This window comes from Mus pahari, chromosome 9, assembly GCF_900095145.1.
Source record: "Mus pahari chromosome 9, PAHARI_EIJ_v1.1, whole genome shotgun sequence".
Taxonomy (NCBI): Eukaryota; Metazoa; Chordata; class Mammalia; order Rodentia; family Muridae; genus Mus; species Mus pahari.
The window spans coordinates 6,139,071-6,151,044 of record NC_034598.1 but is presented as its reverse complement, the minus strand read 5'-3'; the positions used below and the strand labels follow the sequence as shown (position 1 = coordinate 6,151,044).

The 11,974-nt window shown below is 45.3% G+C and overlaps 1 protein-coding gene across 1 annotated transcript; it reads left to right on the top strand.

The window, feature by feature from the left end:
* Mfsd4b (major facilitator superfamily domain containing 4B) lies at positions 1-8,898 on the top strand. The gene is made up of 4 exons (XM_021205295.2): positions 1-342; positions 4,290-4,458; positions 4,884-5,000; positions 6,098-8,898. The coding sequence occupies exons 2-4, from the start codon at positions 4,410-4,412 to the stop codon at positions 7,297-7,299; spliced, it is 1,368 nt and encodes a 455-aa protein (XP_021060954.1). The 5' UTR covers positions 1-342; positions 4,290-4,409; the 3' UTR covers positions 7,300-8,898.
* The last annotated feature ends 3,076 nt before the right edge of the window (positions 8,899-11,974 follow it).

Below are 11,974 nucleotides of genomic sequence, written 5' to 3'. Positions count from 1 at the left end.
CCGCGCCTGCGCGGCGGGGAGGCTTCGCCCCCGGGTCAGGGTTGCGAGGGCCGCTCCCGGCGTAGTAGGCGTCGGGGGAGACTCTGGGCCCCGAAGGCCGGGCCGGGCGTGGCGGGACACCGCCCTGCACACTGGAGGCCCGGTGTACGGAGCCCGGCAGGTGGAACCGCCACGCTGGAGTTGGAGCTGGAGTTCGGTGGGGCGGGAGGGCAGCGGCTCCTCCCAGCCGACCCGGGCGCAGAGAATGAGTCGGAAGCCGTGGCCTCCGTGCGGAAAGGCCGTGCCCAGAGCGTGCTGCGCTGGTTCACCACCGTGGTGCTGTGTGCCGCCTTCCTGGGGCTGGTGAGAGCTGGGCCCCAAGCCTCCAGGCCACGGCTGGAGCAGGCGTCCTGCAGGGAACGTGGTCTCCTTAGTGCCCTGCGTCGTGCGTGACCCCCTGGTGGATATTGGTTAATCCTCCTGGGTCTCAGTTCTGTCATCTGGAAAAACGGGCAAAATTAGTCCGTTTCCAGCACGAGCAAGCTAAGTTTCCTCCGGAAAACGGAGAGATACAGGATGGGGAGCCTGCTCCCCTTCACCCACTCACTGAAGCTCCAAATTGATCACGGAAAAGCTGCCTTGAGGGGGCCTGACCAAATCCAACCAACTGCTTTATTTCGCAGATGGGAAAAAGGGGCCCAGAGAAGAAAGTGACTTTTCTGGTTAAATGATAGCATCAAGAACATGTTGCTTATCCTGTTCACAGTCATGTTTAAATCAAGCCTTTAGAACCTTAAATAATTTTCTTCACTCAAGTGCAAGAACTAAAAAATGCCTTAAAGACAGTGTTCCCCTGTGTAGCACCAACTGCTGACCCGGAACTCCCTATTGTAGACCAGATGGCTGGGGTTCATTGTGTAGACCAGGCTGGCCTCAAATTCCAGAGATTCTCCTGCCTCTGCCTCCTGAGTGCTGGAATGAAAGCTATAAACCACTGACCTAAAGTGATAATTTTTGACTCGAGTGCTATGAGAGCTAAACCTTTGACGAGAGTCCCTTCTGGTCCCTCAATTGGCGCTTCAGTTTCTTAAAATTATTTTGATGGGAAAGTAGGGAAGAAAGAAAGCACTGCAGATAATGGGGCTCCTCACGTGTGCCAGGTGTTGCAAGGGATTTGTAGGAAGATCTGAACATGCTGTGGCCCTGTGGGCACCTGGTCTTTGTCCTTGGTTGCTGGTGCCTGGGGCAGGGAAAACATTCTTGGTTTGGAGCAGAATAGTGCAGCACAATCAGGTTTTGTTGTTTGTTTGTTTATTACATAGGGGCCCTGATCCAGGACTTAATGCTAGGCTTTCACTGAGCTGTGTCCCCAGCCCACAATCCATGGTTCTCAAAACTTTTAGAAACGTTTCCTTAAAGGTTTTTAGGAATTTCATCTAAAACGGAGGTCCTTAGTTCTTGCCAGTATATTGTGTGACATCTTATTGTTAAAATCATTCTGTCTGTGTTATATTTGTTTTGCTAAGAAAGCCTTACAGTCCTTACATCTCCTGATAGCTTTGGAATGTGAGGAAAACTATAGATATAGGAACATTAGATTACTTATTGTCAGCATTAGATAGACAGTTCAAAGGAACAATTCCATGTGTGCCAAAAATATTGGCATCTTAATGTAAAAATCAAAATTTGGTGCTTGGTAATTAGAAATTTTAGCAATTAAATTTCTTATTTATGCATATAGCATATTTGGAAATATAAGTATATATTTTGAGAATCGTTTGTTACGTTCTAAATCTTTGTGCAGATGGTGTATGTCAAGTCAGAGGTGTCTTGCTCAATTTCCCTCCACCTTAGTCATTGACAGGGCCTCTCACTGAGCCTGGAGCTCACCCATTCAGCCAGACTAGCTGGCCAGTGAGCCCCAGGAATCTTTCCTTGTTCTTCGGTGTGGGGTTCTAGGCATGCTGCTGTTCCTGTGTGTCCTGGCTAGTTTTATGTCAAGCCAACACCGGCTAGAGTCATCTGAAAAGAGAGAACCTTAATTGAAAAATGCCTCCAGAAGATCTAGCTACAGGGAATTTTCTTAATTAGTGACTGATGGTGAGGGCCCAGCCCATTCATTGTGGGTGATGCCATCCCTGGGCTGGTGGTCCTGGGTTCTATAAGGAAGCAGACTGAGCAAGCCAGTAAGCAGTACCCCTCCATGGCCTCTGTATCCGCTCCTGGCTTCAGGTTCCTGTCTAGTTTGAGTTACTGCCCTGACTTTCTTCAGCGATGGACTATGGTGTAGAGGTGTAAGCCCTTTCCTCCCCAACTTGCTATTTGGTTATGGTGTTTCATTGTAGCAATTAAAACTCAAACTAAGACAATTTGTTACCAGGATAGTGGGGTATTGCTGTGACAGGCCTGAGCATGTTGTTTGGGAGGATTGTGGAAGGACCATGCTGCTCTTGTAGGAGTGTGGAAGATAGTAATGTTGAGAGCTGGGGCTGGAGATGTGACTCGGATTTAGAGCACTGGCTGTTCTTCCAGAGGTCCTGAGTTCAGTTCCCAGCACCCACAGCTATAGCTGTCTATAATGGGATCTAATGCCCTCTCGTGGTGTGCAAGAGTGCATGCAGACCAAGTACTCATGTACGTGCAGACATCTAAAAAGAAAGCCAGCGCTGAGAGCAGTACAGTTGAGGGAGGCCTGGCTTGGGAGGTTTCAGAGGGAAGCAAAGACTCCCAGGCCATTAGAGTTGAGAATCTGTGCCTTTGCTTTGCTGCGGTAATAGATGCTGCTCAGCTGGGCCGGAAGAGCCCCTCCAGATGGTCTGGGAAGTGTTTTCCCAGAGTCAGCACACACGAGCTTAGAATTGGCCAAGGTTGTGCCTCCTTTTGGCAGCCCACTGTAGTATACGTCACCAGGTGGTGCTGTCTTTGGAGGCATTAAGGAGTCGTGGAGAAAAGCTGAGGCCTGGCACTGTGTGGTGGGCTGGAGTCCATGAAGAGAGCCCAGGGGAAGCTATTAGTGAAAGCGTTGCAGCAGAAGACCCCCACATTTTGGAGATGCCAGTACCTTGGGATGGCCACCAAGATCAGTGGGTGTAAGTGGAGTGGAGGCAGTCGGAGCCTAAAGGACAGTGTGTGTACTACAGAAGGCAACGCTGGAAAAGTGACCCAAGCCCAAAAGATCATGACAGGTGGACATTGAATTATTCACATTTTTAGAGTTTGGTTTTGGTTTTCTTATTGTAACTGCTCTGGTTTTCCCCAGAAAAAGTATTCAGTTTTTATTTTATAGGAGTCCACAGCTGAGAGACTGGAATTTAAAGTGTTTGAATTTGTAAAGATTGGAACCTTTAAAATTTGTAAAATGTCTTACATTGTGTTGTTGATGTTAATGTGGGATCCTGGGGATGAATAAGACAGGAAAGGTAGTGGCTTAACAGTGATATGTTTGTGTATCAGGTTGACAGGGGGTCACTTGCCCTGGCTAGTTTATGCCAACTTGAGAGATGCTAAAGTCATCTGAGAGGAAGGAACCTCAGTTGAGAAAATCTCTCCACAAGATCTGGCTCTAAGGCATTTTCTTAGTGATTGATGAGGGATGGCCCAGCCCATTGTGGGTGACACCATCCCTGGGCTGGTGGTCCTGGGTTCTATAAGAAAACAGACTGAGCAAGCCAGTAAGCAGCACCCTCCCATGGTCCCTGCATCAGCTCCTGCCTCTGTCCTATCCTGCCTTCCTTCAAGGATAGACTTTAGTGTGGAGTGTAAGTCAGACAAACCCTTTCCTCCCTAACTCGCTGCTTTTCCTGGTGTTTGACTGTAGCAGTGCAAACCCTAACTAAGACACTGTCCTTTCTATGTGACTGGTGGGGATCAGGTCCTCGTGTCCACGCAGCAAGCACTTCACTGACTGAGCCATCTCCCTAGCCCCTAATTTGTTGCATATACATTATTAATATGGAATGGTCCTTTACGGTATTGTTTAATGCTAAACAGTTAAAAGAAAAAGTGAAATAGTTATAAGCTGTGTGTGCTGGTAGCAGCAGCGTGTGGGAGACTGAGACTGGCAGATGGAGGACGCCTTGAGCTACAGAGCAAGTTTGAGTCTCCAAACAAGACACACATTTAAAGAAAGTGTCAAAGGTTATGGCTAGAAGGCCACTGGGGAGTCTATGGCTTTACTGCTGATAATGTACATGTTTCCTTAGTTCCGCGGTCCCTGTGTCATCTCCCTCCTGTGGCTTCGTTATAGTGGGAAAGCTACTTCTTGGTTAGTGCTCCAGCGATAGTAAAAGGCTCTCTGCTTTTAACTATAGGGACTAAGTGTTGCTATTCTGGGACCCACCTTTCCAGACCTGGCAAAGAACGTGAACAGAAACATCAGCAGCCTGTCTCTGATTTTTGTGGGCCGCGCCTCAGGATATTTATGTGGCTCTATGATTGGAGGAGTCCTTTTTGGCTGTATAAATCATTTTTTACTTTTGGGTGAGTAAACACTGCTATGCTTTGTTTCTGTCAACAAATTTACAACTCAGCTCTAAATAGGGAAGATGGTTGATACCTGAGTCAGGCAACATGCTGGCATCCACTGTGGGAACCTGGCCAGGTCCTGTGGTCTTGGGCTTGGAGATGAAGGGACAGGGGATGGTGGGAAGTGATATAGGCTGCACCTCTGTCCTGCTGCCCTTATCAGAGCTGAGCACGGACTGAGCACCTTGGATCCTGACCCTGGAAAAGAGGGCAGAGCTGTTAGCATGCCATTTTCAATAAATTGGGAAGAATAAAGGCAAATCAGTTGATGTATTAAAACTCCCATTGAAGCAACACTATTTCGTTGGTGATGATTAAGTAAATACTGTGTTACCAAAGCAGTACTGTGTTTTAGCTGAGTTCTTCCTGTTTCTTCTCAGGGGTGTCCCTTTCTGCTACCACAGTTGGTCTTTATCTCATGCCATTCTGCAAGACAGCAGCCCTACTGATTCTCATGATGTCTGTCTTTGGGGTTTCAATGGGCATTCTGGATACAGGTTAGTGAATCATTTATTGTCACCTGTGCTGTTTGGGACACTACTGCTAGGAAAAGGACAGCTGATGACATCACACTATCACAGGAACATCAGACTGGGACCATGGCACCTAGTCAGGGCCACTGTCCTAGCAACCTCTCCTTGTCAATCAGAACATCCATTTTCCATCATTTGCCTGTGAAGTAAACAGAAAGTATGTTTCTCCGTAAGCAAGAGGTGAGTTAGAATATCCTAACGTGAAGGATGTTCTTTCCTTGGACAGACAAGCAGGCTTTCCTTTTAGGTTAGAATCTGGCCATCTTACTGTAGGAAGCTGTAGTGATTGGGAGGACAAAGCAAATAGCTATTGTGGGCTGCAGAAGAACAGACAGCGTCCAACCGAGTTCTGAGCTCAGTGAAGCCTTTTCTGGAAAGTCCCTGTTTTCCATCAGCAGAGCCTCTTCATAGAGCAATGTGGCATTTGTTCACCTCTAACTCCAGCATTTTATCCCTTTCTTTCCTCCTCTCATGTTGTTTGGTAGTGTGTGGAAATATTTGACACATTAGGCTTCATTTGGTTGTGAAGTTCCAGAGTAGAAATGTGTGTTTATCTGAAAGTTAAGAGAGCCAAAGAATGTATACTTCTGGCCGTCACCTCATAGGGTCTTCATTGGGACAGTGCAGAGTCTGACAACTGAGCTTGGTGCATCAGGACCTTTGCTGTTGACTTCCATGACAACTACTACTAGGGGCAAAACTACAAAGCTTTGATGATTGGCCACTATCTGATGCTAAAATCCATCTCTCTCTCTCTTTCCCTTGTAAGTAGATAGATGTTATTTCAGTATGTCCCTCAGTGTGTTGTTAGCACATGCTATGAAAAGCCTTTGCTAATGTGCCTGGCTCTAGAGGGCAGTGGTTTACCAGCTTATAGATTCTGTTTGTTAGGAGGAGATGCTGCGATGCACAGTCTGCTGGTGATAGTGGGTCAGAGCTCCTTAACTGAAGCCTTCCTATTCCACAGTGGTTATAGGTAGTGTCAGCTTCCCTTCTGTTCTTAAGTAGCAATGTAGTATTCTCACTAAATGATGAATTCAAATCATTTCCTTTGTTGGTAGGTGGGAATGTCCTCATCTTGGATCTCTGGGGGGACAAAGGAGCCCCACATATGCAGGCCTTGCACTTCAGTTTCGCCTTGGGTGCCTTTCTGGCTCCCCTGCTGGCTAAGTTGGCCTGGGGTACAGCAGCTGCTCAGAACTACACTGAGTCAGACCTTGACCCTCTGATGCTGAACCAATCATCCAAAGGCGCCTCAGACTCTGTGTTCTCAGTACCCGATGACAAGAATTTGCTGTGGACATATGCTTCCATCGGCACCTATGTTTTAGTAGTTTCTGTCTTTCTGTTTGGTCTGTTTTGTAAGAAACATTCAAGGCAAGAAAAATCCTCAGCATCTGCTCAGGGAGCTCGAAGGGCTAAACATCACAGGGCCCTGCTCTGCCTCCTCTTCCTCTTCTTCTTCTTCTATGTGGGAGCCGAGGTGACCTACGGCTCTTACGTATTCTCCTTCGCCACCACCCATGTTGGCATGGAAGAGAGCGAGGCAGCTGGCTTGAACTCCATCTTCTGGGGAACCTTTGCAGCCTGCAGGGGCCTGGCCATCTTCTTTGCAACATTCTTACAGCCTGGAACCATGATTGTGCTGAGCAACATNGGCAGCCTGGNCTCATGTTTCTTTCTGGTGCTTTTTGACAAGAGCCCTCTTTGTCTGTGGATCGCGACTTCTGTGTATGGAGCCTCAATGGCAGCCACGTTTCCCAGCGGCATCTCCTGGATTGAGCAGTACACCACCTTAACTGGGAAATCTGCAGCATTCTTTGTAATTGGCGCTGCCCTGGGAGAAATGGCTATTCCAGCAGTGATTGGAATTCTTCAGGGACACTACCCAGATCTGCCAGTAGTTCTGTACACAGGTTTGGGCTCAGCCATATTCACAGCTATTGTATTTCCTGTGATGTATAAATTGGCCACCTTGCCCCTGGAACGCCATGGCAAAGGAACAAGGAAGAGTGAGGACCAGAAAGCTCTGCTTTCTGGCTCTGAGTTACAGGACTGTGAGGAAGAGAACGAGGAGGACGATGCAGAGAAGTGGAACGAGATGGATTTTGAAGTGGTTGAAATGAGTGATCCAGTTCAGGAGTCTGCAAGGGAGGCTTCGAGAGAAGAGGGCTCTGGTCAGGTCCTTCCTGGTGGACTGGTTGCTGAGCCCTTTTCAGTCAGCAGCAGTAATTCTCTTGTGAATCAAGACAAAATAGATTAACACAAATTGGCTTACTGCGTGACTGCCACTCCTAAGGACACCATTCAGGGCAAGCTCTGGCTGACTTTGAGCATGCTTTTGCACTTGAAATTTGTGTCTGTTTACAGGAAGCAGTGAGATCATTTGGAGTGTTTTGAATTCTCAGTCTCCTGTAAACTACCACTCGTTGTGCACTGGGATCTTGTTAGGAGACTGTTTGTGGTCTCTGCCTTACAGAAGGTGTTGGTGTGTGAAGAGCTGGGTAGTGTGCCAGGGGTCAGCACTGTAGAAAATGAGCTGATTTGCTGAGCAGCCACACCCTGACATGAGCCAGTTGTCATGTCAAAGAGCATCTTTGGAGATGGGAAGAGAGTTTTCTTTCTTTTACCCTCTGTGTAGGGTTGAACTGAAAATCACTGCTGACTGTTTATTCCTGTGAGAACACACATAGGCTGTGCTTCCTCCCTGACTTTTAGCTCTGACAAAAACCAAGTTTACTTTTAATCCCCTGTGATCCTAGAAATGCAGTGAGATTATTTTTAGCTTTCAGGGATTGTGTTGTCTCTTGAGTCTTCATAGTCCAGGCTGGCCTGGAATTTACTAAGTAGGCCAGGTTGGCCTCTAACTTACCGTTCTGTTTCTGCCTCCTGAGTTTTGTAATAGAGACATGTGCCACCATGCATGGTGAAACGTGTAAGTTTTAAAGTTGTATAATATTTTTGCTAAAATAGTCCATTCATTTCAAATGTGTAAACCAAAACTGTTGGGTAGCCCTATGACGTGCTGGAGCTTGTGCAATCCTGAAGTTTGGCAGGCATGGTATTTAGTGGCACTCCTGCGTTCATTGATCTACAACATGACCTTTCCCTTACTCTCAAGGGTTGTCATTTAGTATTCTAGTAAATTTTAATTCTTGTTTCTCAAACATTTAAAAAAACAAAACAAAAGCATCTTGCCAGTCATTCTCATGTTCATTGGTACAGTGGTTCATTGCATTTCAGAGATTATAGTATTTTTGCTGACACTTTAAAAAGAGGTTATTTTTATATGCTGTTGTCTGTGTCATTCAGAGAGCATCTGGGGACACGTTGATTTTATATTATTTTCTTAGCTTTTACTTTTGTCTAGTGCTGTTGACTTGACACGGGGCCTTGCACTTGTTAGTTAAGTGTTCTACCAGTGAGCTAAGTGTCCATCTCTTAGATTTTAATTATAGAAGCTGTTTTAAAGTTACTATGTAAGTTGCAGCGGTATGGACCGGTCCTCTGGTGCCCTCAGCCTGCCTCATTAACAGAGCTGGGCCTTGCTGTTTTAGGATTTGACCCTCACCGGGTTGGGGTATTACATACATTCTGTAAGCCAGGCTAAACGTTTAGTTTACAGATGAGCCCTCATCTGGTTGTGGTAATCAGAGAACCCATGTCCACCTCCAGGACCACTCCATGAGTTTGAAGTACCTGGAAACCAAATTAAGATGGAAGACAGTGGGGTGGCCAAGGAGTCAGGGATGAGGAATGTGGCTTCACAAGTGTGACAGAACTAGTCTGGGCCAGCCTTTGGTAAATGACTTGTACCTTTTCTCAAGTTTTATGCTGAGTGACAGTGAATTGCTATGTGACTGAAATGTGTTTTAAATCTCTTACAAAATTTTAAGAATTTGTTTTTCTTTTTTTTTAAAAAAAAAAGTGCTTACTTTCCTTTAAAAAAAATAAAAATAAAGTTTTTTGTTTGTTTGTTTTTTGTTTTTTTATGTGTGTGACTGTTGACTGCTTTATAAGTATACCACATGGGTGCCTGGTTCCCAGAGAGGTCAGGAAAAGGGGTCAGCTTCCATGGAACTGGAGTTACAGACATTGTTAGCTACCATGTGGTTGCTGGGAATTGAACCCAGGTCCTCTGAAAGAGCAGTCAATGTTCTTAACTGCTGAGCCATTTCTCCAGCCACACAACACATTTCTTGAGTACTGCCCATTGGTTTTCCATATGCCCATGGCCAGCCTGGTTCAGGTTACTAACAACACTGGGGGTGCTGGGTGAACAAGCTGGCAGTGGAGATTGTGGCTCCTCCCATACTTGTTGTTCTCACTAGAGATTGGGAATGCGCTTTGTCCTACTTTAGAGCATGGCATTAGGCAAGCAGTGGTCTACCTTCAACACCTACTTTACAGGGCAGAAGATAGCATCAAGGAGAGACTCATGGTGATAAGAACTTGGCATCAAGCTGGGTGGTGGTGGCACATACCTTTTATCCCAGCACTGGAGAGGCAGAGGCAGAACTCTTAGTTCGAGGCCAGCCTGGTCTACAAATAGAGTTCCAGGACTACCATGTCTGTTACACAGAGAAACCCTATCAGTATAAAACCAACTAACCAACCAAAACAACAACAGGAACAAACCTTGACATAGAACTTGAAAATCCACATTAGAAATTCCCCAAACCAAAATGTAAATGGCCAAATGAGAATATAGCTGTTGTCAGTGTGTAATGTATTTCTGTATTGGAAAGAAACAATTGAGCTCAATTAGAAACACTATTCTTGGGGGCTGGAGAGATGGCTCAGCGGTTAAGAGCACTGATTGCACTTCCAGAGGTCCTGAGTTCAATTCCTAGCAACCACATGGTGGCTCACAACCATCTGTAATGAGACCTGATGCCCTCTTCTGGTGTGTCTGAAAAGAGCAATAGTATACTCATATACATAAATCTTAAAAAAAAAAAAAAAAGACTAGAAACACTATTCTTAGGAAAGCATCTTCTCATACCCAGTAACCAATGGCCCAGTTTATTGCAGTCAAATCCAGGAGACAGCTCAGCATGACTTGACTGCACACTGAGGGTCACTGACAGGGAGGGCTGTGCCCAAGAGCTTGGACATATCTTCCAGGGATGCCTGCTTGTGGGCAATGTAACTGCTGACTGAAGCTCCTGTTACCTGCTGGTTGCGCCTGGTCAGTTCTGTGTGTTGACATTTCTCCAGGTCCTAGTCTCAGCTCCCCTTACAACAGGCAGCCTGTTGAAAAATATCGGAAGAATTCCCTTCCCTAGTCAGCAGATCCCTCCAGCCTGGAGCTGTGTGGCATGTGATGTATTTACAGGATCTGCTTCCTGATAGTTACCCTCTTTGGCTGGTTTGAAGTAAATCACAGGTTCCGCCCATCCAGGCGTGAGGCTAGAACAGCCTTATGAACCTGGAATTCACTGTAGGGAGTGTCTCATATTCATGCAAGTCAATTTCAAAAGATTAAAAACTATAGCTGAGGTAAAAAGTCTTAATGACATGAGGTGTAGCCTTGTATTAGAGGGTTCTTTAGAGGAGCTGAACTTATAGAATGAATGAATGAATATAGGCTGTAATGGCAATGAAGGGGAGTGGACTTGAGGAATGAACTTGCTAGCGAGAACAAGAACAAGCAGGCAAAGAGAGCGAGTTCCCTTCTTCCATGTCCTTTATGGTAGCAGAAAGTGTGGTCTAGAGTGAACGTGGATTAAAGATGTATCTTCCCACTTCAGTTTTTTTTTTAATTAAGAAAAGAATCCTGCATAGGTGTGCCTAGTCATTTTATGTTTTAAATACAGATGAAGCCAAGCTGATAACAGGAAAAGCTATCCCAAGCTCAGACCTGTCAACTTGACACAGTCATATCTCTGTAGGTCATGCTTAACTTACACATGAAAATAACGGGGTATAATTACATCTAACATAGTAGATAGAACTATCCCATGTATAACCGCAAACAGGTATATGTGTTGTGCCAGGTCAGAATTATGACTAAATGATATAACTATCCCTCATACAACTGCAAACACATTATGGATTTAGAATAGGTGGCAATATCCCTTGAGAGACATTCTTTTAGTATCTCAAATATGCTGATCATTTATATCCTTTTAAAAATTTTTTTTACTATATGTATATGAGTACACTGTAGCTCATCTTCAGACTGTAGCTGCTTTTAGACACACCAGAAGAGGGCATTGGATCCCATTACAGATGGTTGTAAGCCACCATGTGGTTGCTGGGAATTGAACTCAGCACATCTGGAAGAGCAGCCAGTGCTCTTAACCACTGAGCCATCTCTCCAGTCTCATTGATATCCTTTTAAATGATGTTACATGATAAATCTAGGAAAGAAAACACAAGTATCTATACAAACATTCTTAACAAAATATGTCAGAAACTCTCTTGTCAATTATCCTCATTTCTGCTGCTACTCAGTGGTCTTAACTGTTATGTATAACAAACTTCCTCTACTACCTATTCTGTATTTCCTCTACCCTTGACAATCACTTCAGGAAATTTTAGCTCTTTTCCTGAAGGAGTAACCTGTACCTCTATTCTTAAAGGGTCTGTGCCCTTTGTCATCCTGCCTGGATTAGGTTCTTGTAGTTTCCCATTGACTTTAATCACAGGACATGGTGGTAGGTTTCAGGTCCAAATGAAACTCCCTTTCTCCAAATTCTGGTGTCCAGCTCAAGCGATTCAGAATGCAGGGGCCAAAGGTAAGCAATAATAGGAGTATGATCAGTAGTCCTAAAAGAGTAGAGACCAATGTTGTGAACCAAGGAGAATTCAACCAGGTTTCAAACCAGCTTTTTGCCTTGAGCTTTCTCTCTTTTTTTGTTCCAAACCTTCTCTAATCTTAGCTAAATTATCTTTGACTCTTCCTGAGTGTTCTATGTAAAAACAGCATTTCC